The following is a 17,011-nucleotide window of genomic DNA, read 5'->3' on the forward strand; positions in this document are numbered from 1 at the left end:
TTTATTTGTTTCTTATTGTGATGTAGTGTGAGATATTGGTTTACATCTAAATTCTGCCATATTCCTTTATATTTTTTCCCAGAACTTTTTCTAGTAACAATTTCTTGTCCCAATAATAGAGTCTTTGACTATGGAACATAAATCTACTGGATGCATGGAGTTCATTGGCTGTCTCAAAGGAATAAAGACTCTGGCAACTTATATCATTTCCTAGCTGCCTGAGAAATGGTCATAGCATGTTCTATGCACCCTTTCTGATGCTTGGCTAGTGGAACACAATGGACAACTCAGGCAAGGGAGTTTTACCTAGCTGAAATGGGAAGGGTGCACCTTGCTTAAGTCTAAGAATTTGTATAGTCAATATCTATTATTGTATCATGTCCTTCTCTTGCTATGGCTAATTCATCTCTTTCTGCTAAATGTAAATTGACCTACTAATGTTAATATCAAATCTGAACTACCAGCGCATTGAGTCAGCCTCTACTCCTAATAAAGTAGAATCATCCCTATTTATCACATCAAGTCAACCTTTAAAAAATAGATAAAATCTTGGGGCAGGGAATAACCCAAGTTTCTGTCCATTCTATTTACATTGGCTTGAAAAAGTTAATAATTAAAATGTTCTAGACTTTTCCCATCATTGCCCTCTAGGATATCTATTTGCATTTATATGACTTTATGTCCACTGGTCCAAGGATGTTTCCCACCCCCATCTGTTTCTGTGTAGAGATTAATTATTAATTTGTTCATATCATATATGGAAAGTTCATTGGAAAAGACAACCAATTTTTGAGATAGAATCTCATAAAGGTAATGAGCCCTGTGCCATCAACATGAATTCAAATAGCCTAAGAATGATGAAAGTCCTGGTTTTGTTGCTTTCTGTAACATTTATTCATGCTGATTACAGAGGTAAGATTCTTAAATCTGAGATTCTCTACTAGAAATCTTTTCTATGCACATATTTCATCATTTTAAAAAATCAAAAACAAATTGCAATAAAAAGCTGTGGTTTTCCTCTTTTTTCCGATAAGCACACCCAATGGGTAAATGGATTTTTAAATATTTAGAAGCTTTAAAATTAGGGTGTGTGCTTTATGTAAGGCTTTAGAGGCAAAGTATCAAGTTATAAGTTTTTCCCCTTATTTCTTTGACAATAGGGAATGGTGTCAAATGCATGGCTTTTAATTGTGAGAATTAACACAGATGGCTAACACAGTACCTATAATAGTTGTGTGTTTGCTAAGTCTCAAGTTGACATATCCATAGGCCCAGGGAAATGCTACATCTTTTATTAAATTTTTCATGTTTCTGGGGGAGAAATAGAAAAAAAAGTATAGCAGAGAATATGACCCAAAAATGACAATGTTTTCTTCAAACAACATTTTGTACCACCTTCAGCTGGTAATTTTTCTGGAAAGCTAGATAATCCTTCTGGACAAAAAGATGCAGGCCATTTGAAAATCTGTTCAAACATCTGAAATCAGCTTGCAACTATTCCATAATTAGAATAGTTTAACTTAAAGAAGATCCTTAGATATTTACTAATTGTGTAACCTTGGACAAATTACTTAATCTTACTCAGGTTCAGTTTTCTAATCTAAAAATGGGTTCAATAATAGCAATTACCTCCTACGGTTGTTGTAAGAATAAAATAAGCTAAAGTGAGTTATATATCTTAAAACCTTAAAATGCTATATACACGTTTGATATTGGTTATAATCAAAATTAAAATAATTGATGGCTTTGAACCAAAATAAAATTATTCATATGTATACATATATTCATATATAAAATATATATATACATACTGAGAATACATTTTATACATTGCATATTTTAAGTATATATATATATTATATATTACAATATATATTGTGTACATGTATGTGTTTATAGATAGATAGATAGATATGTACATATATTCAGAAAAGATTTTCAAGGATAGCCTCAGCTCTGGGCATCTCTAAATTTTTAACAAAAATGATGCTGTTAAAAGAATGTAAAGGAAAAACTTTATTCTGATGGATAAAATTATTCTTGATTTCCCATTGTCTTTTTATCATTTACTGAGAGATCTGCATTTATCTTGGTTTGTCAGTTGTGAAATTATTTTCATATTCTTGCAAGGTAGAACTTTAGAATCCATTTTAGATAACTTTTTCAAAATGAAATATCAATTGAATTTCTCAGAGGAGTCATCTATTAGTCCTTTAGCATTAAATTTAGTTAGGCAAATATTTGTTAAGCACCTACTCTGGGAAGAGCACTGTGCTAGGGGCTGGAAAGGGACACAGTGAAAATTGACATCATGAAAGATATAGTCTAGAAACAAGATATGCCCCTTCTCCAAATGCAATACAAAATAAAGTTACTACAGAAAAAAGGTGGAGGTAAGATGTCACGTGGTGTCTACTGTGAAACAAAGGTAATTACAAAACTTGATCATTTGTACCTTTTCTGAAGATTCCAGAATTGGTTCACTTTTCGAGAATTGTCACACCCAAGTCTAGGACCAGGAGTTATTTCAGATTGGGATGGTCCTCAAACCTCAAGAAATAGTCTAGGGAGTGTAACTGCAGGTGAAGGATGTACCCATGTAATGGAAGCTTCTTCAGGTACCTGCTGTTTCAGTTTATAATTATTGATTTCATGCCAGGACATTTTAGCATCAATGGTCAATGAATAACACCAGAATATGCTATGATTCTAAGATGAATAGCAGAGTGGATAGAGAGCTGGCCACAAAACCAGGTAGATCTGAATTCAAGTTAACTCTGATACATACTGACTTCTTGAACACCTAATCTGTGTGTGTGAGGCAACTCTAAGGTTATACATGGCATAGAAGGGATAGAATTGCATTGGAAGAGAAACTTTGCTCACCAGATGTTCCCTATAGTAAAGAAACAACAGACTAATTTCTATTTCTATTTAATACTAAATATTGCCAAAGATCTGGGAAAAGGGGAGTGGGGAATTTCTGTCTTAAATAAGCAATACCTCTCTTTTCCTGTATTCTTGTTACCTTCCTGTCACTTTTTTTTTCTCTCAGTCTAGTGCTGGATCTCCCTCCATATTTGTGATAGGAGCTAAATATGTTTTTGTGTGGGCAGGGAGTGAAACACTGGGGAGTCTTAGTTAAGTAAGCAGTGTTGCAATGCAGATATGAGAATGGGGTTCAGTCCACAAGTCAGGGCCACATCAAAAGCCCTGTCTTTCTACTTACTTTTTCATTCCTCCATTCCCTTTCCCTTATTTTTAGCCTTCATATCCTCCCAATGTCTAATACTAACCTTCTAGAGGCTGGGTAGACTATTGATTTCTTCCATATCTTAAGTATAAAAGGCCTACCTTGGCAGGAAATGTTTCCAAAAAATACCAGTAAGTTTCAACAATCTGCTGGGAACAATTTACTGCATCCTTGATTTGGTGACTGTAGGAAGACAGAGGGAGCGTGAGTCTTTTGAATCCTTTTAACTTTCAATCAGTCAACAAGTCTTCATTAAGAATTTACTATGTGTTTAAGCACTGTGTTAAACCCTGGGGATACAAAGAGAGACAAAAAGTAGACCACATTCCCCTAATAGGGGAAGGAACATGAAAATGATTAAGTATATACAAGATATAGTCAAAGTATATTAAAGGAATAAATAAGGGAGAGGCACAATGACATTTAGATGGATAAGGGAGCAACTCAAGCAGAAGTAGAATTTGGACTGAGTCTTGAGAGCATCCAGGAAAGTTAGAGGGGCGGAAGTGTGAGAATGGAGGACATTATGGGTTTGGGGATTGATCATTATAAAGATTCAGAGAAAGAAAATAAAATGCTTTGTTGGAGCAAGTAGAAAGAAGCCAAAGTCACCAGATGGTAGAATATTCAAAGGGTAGTAAAGACTAAGAAGACCAGAAAGGTAAGAAGGGATCAGATTTTGAAGAGTTTTAAATGCTAACCAGAGGAATTTATGCTTTATTTTGGAATTAGTAGGGAGACACCAGAACTCATTGAACAAAGGGGTGACGTAGTCAGATCTATGCTTTAGAAAAATTAACTCTCTTTATGTTTTGCCATACATTTGTGCTTTATTTCATTCAAGTTTGAATCATTTAAGAGTCCTAACATAGGGCTCAGAACAGCAATCCTTTTCTTAAACTATGAATGTTTCCCAAGAATCTGTCTTGATCTCTCCATCTTTCCTTGATCCATAGCTTCCCTTTTGATGATCTCATTAGCTATCATTGGCTCAATTATCTTTATGCAGATGATTCCCACCTTGATACAGATGATTCCAGCGCTAGTATGTCTTGTGAGTTGTAGTCCTGCATTTCCAACTTATTAGGTGTTAGATATTTCTTACCAGACGTTCCTTGGCATCTCAAACTCATTGCATTCAAAACAGAATGAGTTACCCTTTCCACCTAAGCCTTCATCTAAACTTCTCTCTTTCTGTTAAGGGTACACAACTAATTAATCCCAATTCTTGATTTTAGGGTCGTACTTGAATTTCATTTTTCTTCCCTCGTCATGTATAAATATTTGTTCTAAGCCTTGTTGATTATCCATTTATAACATCTCTAACATATATGCCCTTTCATTCATTATTACAATCACCACTTTAACTCAGACCCCATATCTTTTCTGGACTACTACAAAAATAGTTTTAATAATAATTATTATACAATATTGCTCTATTATATAACTCCAATAATATTTATAATAAAATATTACAATAATAATTATTCTACCTACTTTATGTCTCATCTCTCCAATCGATATTCTACAAAGTTATCAAAGTGATACTTTTATTTCATAGGTTTTTCCCCTATTTTTCTACTTACTAAAAATTTCATCGGTCCCTAATTTCTTTAGAATAATAGACAAATTTAGGCATTTAGGTAGTGCGGTGGATAGAGCACCAGTCCTGAAGTCAGGAGGATCTGAGTTCAAATCTGACCTCAGACATTTAACACTTCTGAGCTGTGTGACCCTTGGCAAGTCACTTAACCCCAAATGCCTCAGAGGGGAAAAAAGAACAATAGATAAATCTCTGGCATTTAAAGGTTTTTATCATCTGCTTCCTCTCTAACTTTTTAGGCTTATCATGCAAACTGGCATGAATTTCTTCTTCATATAAATAGGCATTCCTCATTTAATTGCATTTTGCTTTATTTAGCTTCACAGATATTGCTTTTTTTTTTCAAATTGAAGATTTGTGGAAATCCTGCATCAATCAAGTCTATTGGCACAGTTTTCCCTCAAGAGCATGTATTCATATTATATTGTGTCATACTTTGTTAATTCTCACAATACTGTCAACTTTTTCATTATTATTCTCTCTGTTATTATGATCTGTGATCAGTAAAATACTTGATGTTACTATTATGATTGTTTTGGTGAACCAAAATATGTGCCCATATAAAACAGAAAACTTCATCAATAAAGGTTATGTATGTTCTGACTGCTCTACTGACCAGCCATTCCCTATTTCTCTCCCTCTCCTCAGGCATCCCTATTTCATTAGGATATAAAGAAATTGAAAAAATATTACATAAACTTATTTGATGAAGCAGCTTCAGGGTTTGAGAGGATTGACTCCAATTTTGAAAAGAGTTCTTCTGTGGCTAAAATAAAATCAAACAGCATGCTTTCTACAGAGAAATCTTTCATGAAAGGAAGACAATTAATGAGTCAAACTTCATTGTTGTCCTATTACAAAAAAATTGCCACAATCACTGCAATCTTTAGTAACTACCTCCCCAATCAGTCATTAACCCTTAACAATGAGTCAAGACTCTTCACCTCCATAAAGATTATGACTCACTGAAGGCTGAGATTATGATTAGTAATTTTTAGCAATATTTTAAATTAAGGTATGTACAAATTTTTTAGACAATAGGCAATTATCTCAATAGAATGTAGTTTCCTTGATGTTAGGGAACATTAGATTTTTTTTCCTCTTTATATTCTTCACACTCAGCACAGTGCCTTGAACATGTTGTTGTTCAGTTGTTTTATTGGTGGGTGTCTAATTCTTCATGACTTCATTTAGAGTTTTCTTGGAAACATACAGGAATAGTTTGCCATTTTCTTCTCCATCTCATTTCACTGATGATGAAACTGAGGCAAACATCATTAAATGACTTACTCAAGGTCATAGAGTTAGTAAGTCTGAGGAATGATCTAAACTTGGGAAGATAAGTCTTCCTGACTTATCTAATCACTCTAACCACTGCTGCCCAGCTGCTTTCCTGCACAGAGAATGTGCTTTAAGATGTTCATTTATTGATTGATAGTAGTTATTGACTCAGTATGTTGGGACACATCTTGTTACTCATTAAATTCCTGATCAGGAGTATTGTGTATGGCTATAAATCTTTGAAATATGAATTATTTTGAATTATTTCAGAGGTGATGGGAGCAATCCTGTTTAGCAAGACACATAACTCAGATCAATGAGATACTTAGGAAACATTTCACTCTCTCCTCTTCCCCCACGTTCAAAAACATGCACTCAAATTTCTTCATAATATCTTTAGAGCTAGATGGAGCCCATCAAAATGTTATGATAGGGGCAGCTAGGTGGCGCAGTGGATAGACCACCAGCCTTGAAGTCAGGAGGACCTGAGTTCAAATCTGATCTCAGGCATTTAATACTGTCTAGCTGTGTGACCCTAGGCAAGTCACTTAACCCCACCTGCCTCAGTCCCCCAAAATGATATTAGAATTTAAATGTGGTTGCTTCGTGCTTCTTAATTATAGAAAGAGCTGGCTATAAAAAAAAAAATCTTGACTTTTTTTTTCCAATTGTCTTTCTGGTTTTTTGTTCTCCTTCAGTTTCATTCTTAAATGCCTTTAATTTTTATTAGCTAATGTGGTCTTTAGGATCTTTTGGTCTCCTTCTGGCTATTGGTTTAGAATCATTTTAACTTCACTATGAAATTGTTATTTTTGATATTGATATCCTTTTCATTATCACGATAGGAGAATTCATAAAACTGAGAGATATGAGTTGCTATGGCCAAAGAATTCATCACCAAATGGTCAGTCTACTAAAAATGAACTCTTACATACTCAATAAGACTAGTCCTAGAAAAGTAGATTTAGACTATTTCTGGGACCATATTGGAAGCCTTTGTTTCACAGTAGAAACTGTCAGTGCTTGGAATTCACTTTTTTAGCCTTCAAAATCTGATTTTCAGAATTTACCAAACATGAGCTTATTCCACATTTTTATAATATTTTATTAGGACAATATATACAAGCATTGTGTAGGGCATTATTAATATAAGTACCACTGGTGAACAAAAAGACCTCTGTTAAGCGATATATTATCTTAGACACCATATTGAATACCTTTGCTGCAAGAGATCTCTGAGATGAGCCACATCTAAGTTTTAAGAGATTTCTCTAAAATGAGTAAAAGCAATGAGAGAGAATGAGAAAATTTGATACAACCTTCATTTGATTGCATTGTGCACTCATCAAATTATTCTCAATCTATGTGTATCTAGAGAGTCCCTTCCCTCATAGAGTCCACTGGGCTATCAGTTACACCATACAATAATTATTGTACATATCTGTGCATAACAATTCTCTCTCCTATCATTTTGAGGAAAAAAATAAGAAAACTTAGTATCATAGACTTAGATTTAGAAGAAACACCAAAATTTATCCAATTATGACCCTCCTCATTTTATAGACAAGAACGCTAAAGCCTATCAAGGTTAAATGACTTCTTCAAGATAATTTAAGCAATAAGGAGTTAGAATTTGAAACCAGGTACTCTAATTCCAAATGTAGAATTTTTTTTACCATGTCTAAAATGTGACACTGCATGTGATCTGCCCATTTTCATATTTGTGTTTTCTTTTTTTTGTAGCATTTGAAAAAAATTCAATGTAGTAATGGAGAAAATAAAAACTAAGAGTTAACTCCCATTGGACATCCCATTTCTCTTTCTAAGTGTTACAGGCATTGTTCATATATAATGAAATTATTATAAATCTCTTCTTAATCCCACTAAAGATGATGTCAGTGTTACAGAAATAAGTACTTACTGAGTACTTATCACTTATTAAAAACATTTCCATTTAAAGGCAAGGATTTTTTAAGTGTTTCATTTAAGAGAAAAAAAGATTTCTCAGTGCCCAAATGAATTAAATAAGCATTATTGTGTATGGAGGAAAAACATATGCCAAATATGGTGGTACATGCTTGTAGTCCCTATTGTGGAAAACCCTGAGGTTGCTTGAATTCTGGAGGAATACATTGTAGTAGGGTTAAAACCTACTGGATATCCACATCAAATCTGGCACCAATATGGTGAACCATTCTCTCCATTACTTCAAAAGCAAAAGTTTACTAGGTTGCCTAAAAAAGGGCAAAGTACCTCAGACTGGAAAAACAGAACTTGTTAAAGCTTCTGTGTGTACCAGTATTGAGATTTAATTCCTAAGTGTCTACCTGCCAGCCAGAGCAATATCTTTAAAAAGCACAGTACAACATAATAACAAGTGTATTTTTATAATAAAGAATTATTGAATTTAGACTTTATTTTATGAAAGTATGATAAATCTGCAAGAGCAAAAGCAATAAATTAGGAAGTGAGAATTCAATATTAATTGAACAGATTTAGCCTATACACAATGATTCTTTGTAGAGAAACAGGAGAAAAGGAATAGAATAAGCATTTTAACTGTCTGCTGTTTGCCAAGCACGATCCTAAATGTTTTACAAAATTTTTCACTTTTTAAAATGATATTTGCTTTACAAAAATTATATTGACAAAAACTTTTCAAAGGATTCTAATTATTTACAAAGTAAAATACATGGATTTTCTTAGAATTTTATCCAGTGCCTTTTGTTTTGTTTTGTTTTGTTTTTACAAAAACTGAGTTGTAAGTAATTAGGTTGGGATAGGGATTAGACTGTGATTTCCCTGGTTTAGGGAACAAGATAAGGAGACTTTCTCTATCAATATAAGTCAACACCTTTCATCTTTCTACATCTTTCAGTCTTTTGGATATATCAGGAAATCAGATGAATTGCCCAAGATAACACAGCCAGAATGTGTCAGAAATAGGATATCTTGGTCTTCTTGGTTCTAAGATCAGCATTCAATCCATTATGCCACTGATCCACTGGACCATTATATCATATAGTAAAAAATAGATTTCAGTGTTGTCAAAAATTATCTTAAAATTGGAGCCTGAAACTTCAAATTGGAGCCTCAAACAATGGAAAGAGTCCTTAAAGCCAAGGAAGCTGAATCCAAAATTTATGTGAATCTAAATACACACACACACACACACACACACACACACACACACACACACACACAAGCAATAGAAAATCCCTGAAGGAGAATAATGATTGCCTTCTACTCTTAATATACCCAGCAGTGACACGCAGTTGGGAAATAAACCTTTGCAGGTTCTTATTCAGATTATTTAAAAATAATTTTACTCATTTAGTATTTCACAGAATCTCTCTTTTTTAAAAGATGAATATAACATTTCATTTTTCTGTAGCTCTTTTAAAATTCAATTTACAAATAAAGAATTCAGATTATGTGCCCAAAACAGAGTTAAAAGGTGGTTATTAAAAAGCATAAGGGGTAGTTAGACTGTGCAGTGGATAGAGCACCAGCCTTGGAGTCAGGATAACCTGAGTTCAGATAATTAATGCTTACTAGCTTTGTGACCCCAGGCAAGACACTTAACCCCAATTGCCTAAACATTCCTCCCTGTCCCCCCAAAAACAAGAAGTACAAGCCATGACTCTTACCTTTATGGAGGTTTTAGTCATTGAATTGGTAGCTGTGGTCCCTACCTGAAAGAAGGTGAATAGTATTTTTCCCCAGTGTTTCATTTATTTGTTTTATTTTACTGTTAATTTATGGAATAAAGCAAGCATTTCATAATACAATATACTAAAAAGATGATTGTATGTGAAAGTGCAAATCTGTGCACAACTTGGTCCTCCTTTCAGATATACAGCAAAATCATCATGTAAATTTATTTTTTCTTCCCTTACTCCGCTCTCAGTGTAAAAATGGATGACATTAGAAACAGAAAGATACACACACATGTACACACACACACACACACATACAATTATTCTATACACACTTCTATTTATCTTTTCACTTTTTTTTGCTTTGTTCAATTTCTTCTTCTAAAAAGGAGCTATTTAAATATTTTATTTCCTCTTCTATTAATCTGAATAATTTATATTTTTTGTAAATATTCATTTCACTTAGATTGATAGATTCATTGGCATACAAGTGGGCAAAATAGTTCCTAATTATTGCTTTAATTTCTTCTTTACTAATAGTGAATTCACCCTTTTCATTTTTTGATACTGGTAGTTTAGTTTTCTTCTTTTTTTCCTTTTTAAATCAAATTAACCAAAAGTTTATCTATTTCTTTCCCCATAAAACCACCTGTTAATATTATTTATTAGCTCAATAGTTTTCTTGACTTCAATTTTAATAATCCCTCCTTTGATTTTTAGAGTTTTTAATTTAGTATTTAATTGGGGATTTTTTATTTTGTTCTTTCCCCAGCTTTTAAAATCACATGATCAATTCTTTTATCTGCTCTCTTTCTCTATTTTATTCATGTAAATTTTTAGAGATATGTACATTTTCTTAAGTATTGCTTTGGCATAAATTTTAGTATGTGGTCGAATTATTGTCATCCACTTTGATGAAATTATTGATTGATTATATGATTTATTCTTTAGGATTAGAGTACTTAGTTTCCAATTATTTTTAGTCTATCATGATCCTTTATTACATGTAATTTTAATTATACCACGATCTGAAAAGGATACATTTAATATTTCTATCTTTCTGCATTTGATTGTGATGTTTTCATGCCTAACACATGGTCAATTTTTGCATAGGTGCCATGTACCACTGAGAAAAAAAAGTATATTCCTTTATATCCCATTTAATTTTTTCCAGAGGTCTATTATATCTAACTTTTGTAAAATTCTGTTTATCTTCTTAACTTCTTTCTTATTTATTTTGTGGTTAGATTTATCTAGTTGAGAGGAGGTTAAGGTCCCCCATTAATTTTGCTGTCTATTTCTTCCTGTATCATTTAACTTCTCCTCTAAAATTTGGATGCTGTTCACTTGGCGTGTGTGTGTGTGTATGTGTGTGTGTGTGTGTGTGTGTGTGTGTGTGTGTGTGTGTGTGAGTTGTATGTGTTTAGTATTGATATCATTTCATTGTCCATTATATCTTTAGCAAGATGTAGTTTTTTTCTTTGTCTCTTTTAATTAGATCTATTTTTGCATTTGCTTTCTCTGGGATCAGGATCACTTATTTTTTTATGTCATCTGAAGCATAATATATTCTGCTCCAGTCCCTTACCTTTACTCTGTGTGTGTCTCTCTGCTTCAAATGTGTTTTTTGTAAACAACATACTATAGGATTCTGTTTTTTAATCCACTGCTATTCTTTTTCATTTTAAGGGGAAATTTATCAAGTTCACATTCACAGTTATTATTACTGTTATTATTATTATTATTACTATTATTATAATTATTGTTATTTTCCCCTCCATCCTACTTTCTCCTTTTTTATACTTTTCTATTCTTTTGCCCTTTTTGCCCTTTTTGTTTTGCTTCTGATCACCACCTCCCCCAATCTTCCCCACAGGATAAGATAGATTTCCCTACCCAACTAAGTAATTCCCTCTTTGAGCCAAATGTGATGATAATGAGGTTCAAACCTCACCTACTCCACTCTCTCTACTGTTATATCTATATCTATATACATATACATATATAGATATAGATACACATACATGTGTGTCTTTCATTTCTCTTTATGTGATATTATTTTTGTTTTGTTCAGAAACCCTGAGAATCTTCCCCTCCCAAATTTTTGTTTTGTTTTTGTTTTCTTTGTAACTACATAAAAAGGCTATTCTTTACCTCATTTCTTTTTTTACCTAGTGTTAATCATTAGATGGAATATTGCTACAGTCAGACTAAGACCTGTTAAAGACCTTACCTTAAAAAGGGCAAGCTCTCCCACTGTATCCAGGACCATCTCCTATCATCCTAATCTATGACTTGCCAACTCACTTGCATATCATGGCATCACATCCCTGATGTCATAGTTCTCTTCAAGAATGAAGGATAAACAACAATGAAATATAATTTACCCTATTCTTCCTTCCATTTTCCTCTTCTCCCAGCACAATTTGTTTCACCCCTTAATTAACTTTTTAATCATCACATCACAGTCAGCCCACACACTCTATCTAAGTATATTCCTAACTGCCCTAATAGATACAGTACTTAAGAATTACTAGTATCACCTTTCCATGCAGGGATATAAACAGTTTAACTTTATTGAATGCCATGTTTGCTTTTCTTTCCTGTTTAATTTGTTATGCTTCTCTTGAGTTTTGTATCTGAAGATCAAGTTCAACTCTGTTCTTTTCATCACAAAAGTTTGAAAGTCCCCTATTTCATTGAATATCTAAATTTTCCCTTAAAATTTACACTCAGTTGTGCTGGACAGTTGATTTTTGACTATCATCCAAGTTCTTTTGCCTTCTGGAATACCATATTCCAAGTACTCTAATTCTTTCATGTAGAAGCTGTTAAATTTTGTGTAATCCTGGCTATGTCTCCTTGATATTTGATTTTTTTTTTCTTGCTGTCTGTAGTATTTTCTCCTTCACATGATAATTATGGAACTTGGCTTCAATATTCCTTGAAGTTTTCATTTGGGGATCTCTTTTAGGAGGTAATTGGTTGAATTCTTTCAATGCCTATTTCATTCTTTGGTAACTTTTACCCTCAAGGCAGTTATCCTTGACCATTTCTTGAAAAACATTCTTCAGGCTCTTTTTTGAATGGCTTTCAGGTACTCCAATAATTCATAAATATCTCTCCTGAATTTATTTTTCAGGTCAATTATTTTTCCAAGGAAATTTTTTTCTATTTTTTCATTCTTTTTAATTTTGTCTTGATTCTTGATGCCATTAGCTTGCATTTGCTCAATTCTAATTTCTAAGGAATTATTTTATTCAGTTAGCTTTTGCATCTTCTTTTCCATTTGGCCAGTTCCAGTTTTAGAAGAATTGTTTTCTTCAGTGAAATTTTTCCTCATTTGGTCAATTCTATTTTTTAAATCTATTTATTTATTTATTTTTTATAAAAATTTTATGCACAGGTAATTTTTCAGCATTGACAATTGCAAAACCTTTTGTTCCAACTTTTCCCCTCCTTTCCCCCACCCTTTCCCCCAGATGGCAGGTTGACCAATACATGTTAAATATGTTAAAGTATGAGTTAAGTACAATATATGTATACATGTCCAAACACTTATTTTGCTGTACAAAAAGAATAGGACTTTGAAACAGTGTACAATTAGCCTGTGAAGGAAATGAAAAATGTAAGCGGACAAAAATAGAGGGATTGGGAATTCTATGTAGTGGTTCATAGCATCTCCCAGGGTTCTTTCGCTGGGTGTAGCTGGTTCAGTTCATTACTGCTCTATTGGAACTGATTTGGTTCATCTCATTGTTGAAGAGAGTCTCGTCCTTCAGAATTGATCATCATATAGTTTTGTGGTCAATTCTATTTTTTAAACACTTGTTTTCTTCAATTTTTGTGCTTCCTTTTTAAAAAAATTTTAAATTAATTTTATAATTATACTTTTTGACAGTACATATGCATGGGTAATTTTTTACAACATTATCCCTTGCACTCACTTCTGTTCTGAATTTTCCCCTCCTTCCCTCCACCCCCTCCCCTAGATGGCAGGCAGTCCCATACATATTGAATATGTTATAATATATCCTAGATACAATATATTTGTGCAGAACCGAATTTCTTGTTGCACAGGAAGAATTGGATTCAGAAGGTAAAAATAATCCGGAAAGAAAGACAAAAGTGCAAACAGTTTACACTCATTTCCCAGTGTTCCTTCTCTGGGTGTAGCTGATTCTGTCCATCATCGATCAATTGGAACTGAATTAGATCTTCTCTATGTTGAAGATATTCACTTCCATCAGAATACATCTTCATACAATATTGTTGTTGAAGTGTATAGTGATCTCCTGGTTCTGCTCATTTCACTCAGCAACAGTTCATGTAAGTCTCTCCAAGCCTCTCTGTATTCACCCTGTTGGTCATTTCTTACAGAACAATAATATTCCATAACCTTCATATACCATAATTTACCCAACCATTCTCCAATTGATGGACATCCATTCATTTTCCAGTTTCTAGCCACTAAAAAAGAGCTGCCACAAACATTTTGGCACATACAGGTCCCTTTCCCTTCTTTAGTATTTCTTTGGGATATTAGCCCAATAGTATTGTGCTTCCTTTTTTAAGATGCTGACTCTTTTTTCATAATTTTCTTGTATAACTCATACCTTTCCCCAATTTTTCTTCTATCTCACTTGATTTTTAAAATCCTTTTTGAGCTCTTCCAAGTGGAATTTTTGGGCTGAAACCAATTCATATTCCCCTTTGACGTTTCACATTTTGACTCTATTGTCCTCTTCTGATTTTGTGTTTTGATCTTTCCTGTTGTCACAGTAGCTTTCTGTGACCAGGGCTCCTATTTTTTGTTGTTGTTCAATTGAAATGAACTGGAGTACAAGAGACACATTCCCAATCTTGCACTGGGCAAGAGGGACCTAGTTATTGGCTGTCTGTGTTAGGGTCCCTGGGGCTAGTGGCTTGTTCACTGAACTAGTGTATCCCAGTCTGGTAGCACTTCTTGTGCTCTGGCATCTGGGTCTGGCAGTTTGCCTGTTGCACTGGGGCTGGAGGCCTCACACCTGGCTTGCTATGACACTGGCCTGCTGAACCAGAGTCAAAGGCCAAGGCAGCCACCAAGGTTGCTGATCTGTGCTTTGGCTAATAGCATCCCACTGGCTTGCCCAGACACTGCCCAAGTGAGATAGACCTTTCCTGAAGTCTTCCAAATTATCTTGCACTGGAAAATCATTTCATTCCATCTTTTTTTATAGATACTATCACTCCCCTATTTCCAAGGGAAAGTAGAGAGAGTTCAAGTAACTTCTTGGATTTTTTCCAGGGTCTTGGTTCCACTCTCCCCCTTTTCCATATTTATTTGTTTTTAAGATTTTTATTTTCAGTTCTAAGTAATCTCTCTTCCTTTTGCCTCTCACCCACTTATTGAGAAAGAAAGAAATTCAATATCCATTATAAACATGAAGTCATGCAAAACATATTTCCCGATTAACCATGATGTGAAAAAATATACAAAGAAAAACAAATTGAAAGAAAATTTGTTTCAAAGTCTACTAAGTGTTAAACAATTCCCTTTCTGAAGGCAGATGGCATTTTTTTCAATCATGAGCCATGTGAATTCCTTTCTAAGTATAATAATGTTAAGTATTATTCTTCAAGTGATTGACAAGATTCCTAACTTGTCCCATTAGTTTAAAGTTTCATCAGACTCTTAGCTTCTTGTGAACAGTAACATTTTTTAATCTTTCTTTTTTACCCCAACACATAACACAGTGCCTGACAGAAAGTAATAAATGTATATTGCCTTAAAACTTATGATTGATTGGTTGATATATTTTCTTATTTAAAATCTCAGAAGATAATTTATCTCTTAATTTAATTGAGGTGGGATGATTTGGTTGATTTACTTCATCAATCTTTCTTCCTTGCATTTTCCCTTTAGTTTTAATATTTGCCATCCTCAGTAAACCATGAAAAGAGTTGCTATAAATAGTTTTGCACTTGTAGTTCCTTTTCTTTCTTTCTTTCTTTCTTTTTTTAATGATCTCTTTGATATACAGACTTAGGTGTTGCTGGGTCAAATGGTATGCATAATTTGGTTATCTTTTGAGAATAATTTCAAATCACTCTCCAGAATAGTTTACAATTCCACCAATGATAAGTGAGAAAGGATATCTTAGAGTTGTTTTAACTTGCAGTTCTCTAGTCAAAAGTGGTTTAATGAGCTTCTTCATATTCCTATAGATAGCTTTGATTTCTTCATCTGAAAACTTCTGTTCAGATCCTTTGACCATTTATCAATGAATTCTTTGTATTCTTGTAAACTTGACTTAGTTCTCCATATATTTGAGAAATGAGGCTTTTATCAGGAAAACTTTCTGTAAAGATTGTTACTCAGTTTTCTGGTTTCTTTTTAATCTTGGTGATATTTTGCTTTTTTGGTACAAAAACTTTTAAAATTTAATATAATCAAAATATTCTATTTTGCATGTTATAATTCACTGTATCTCTTGTTCAGTCATGAATTTTTTTTCCTTCCCATAAATCTGACATGGGGACTATTTCTTGCTCTTCTAATTTGCTTGTGATATTTAATATTCTATTTGTCCCCTTAATTTCCTTATATGTATATTTATCAAATATGTAATATAAAATATGTAAATTTATCAAATTCTGAGAGATGACAGTTAAGGTCACTGGTATAGGGTTTTTCTGTTTATTTCTTCCTGCAACTCATTTAACTTCTCCTTTAAGATTATGAATGTTGTACTACTTGGTACATATATGTTTATTATTGCTATTGCTTCATTGTCTATGGTAATGTTTAGCATTTAGTTTTCTTCCTTATTTAATTAGATCTATTTTTGCTTTTACTTTATCTGAGATCAGAATTGCTACCTCTGCTTGACTTCAACTAAAGCATAATAGATTTTGCTCCAATCCCTGACCTTTACTCTGTGTGTCTGTCTGCTTTAAGTGTTTTTGTTTTGTTTTGTTTTGTTTGTAAAACAAAACAAAACAAACACACATAATACAGGATTGTGGTTTTTGATTCACTATGCTCTTCACTTCCATTTTATGGAAGAGTTCATCCCATTCACAGTCATTGTTATGAATACTACCTTGCACTTCCCCCCATCCTATTCTTCCTGTTGTTTGTGTTTTCTCTCTTTTCACCCTTTCTCTCCTCAACAGTGGTTAGCTTTTGTCTATGACCTTCCCTGATCTGCCTCCCCTTCTGTCAGTCTTTCC

The 17,011-nt window shown here is 33.4% G+C and overlaps 1 protein-coding gene across 1 annotated transcript in view; it reads left to right on the forward strand.

The window, feature by feature from the left end:
- The first annotated feature begins 760 nt into the window (after nt 1-760).
- The window catches only part of GC (GC vitamin D binding protein), a 50,124-nt gene continuing 33,873 nt past the window's right edge, over nt 761-17,011 (forward strand). Inside the window, 1 exon segment of the mRNA XM_074273904.1 lies at nt 761-912. Coding sequence (XP_074130005.1) covers nt 834-912 — 79 coding nt within the window. The 5' untranslated portion in view covers nt 761-833.

The sequence above is a fragment of the Sminthopsis crassicaudata genome, chromosome 6, assembly GCF_048593235.1.
Source record: "Sminthopsis crassicaudata isolate SCR6 chromosome 6, ASM4859323v1, whole genome shotgun sequence".
Classification (NCBI taxonomy): Eukaryota; Metazoa; Chordata; class Mammalia; order Dasyuromorphia; family Dasyuridae; genus Sminthopsis; species Sminthopsis crassicaudata.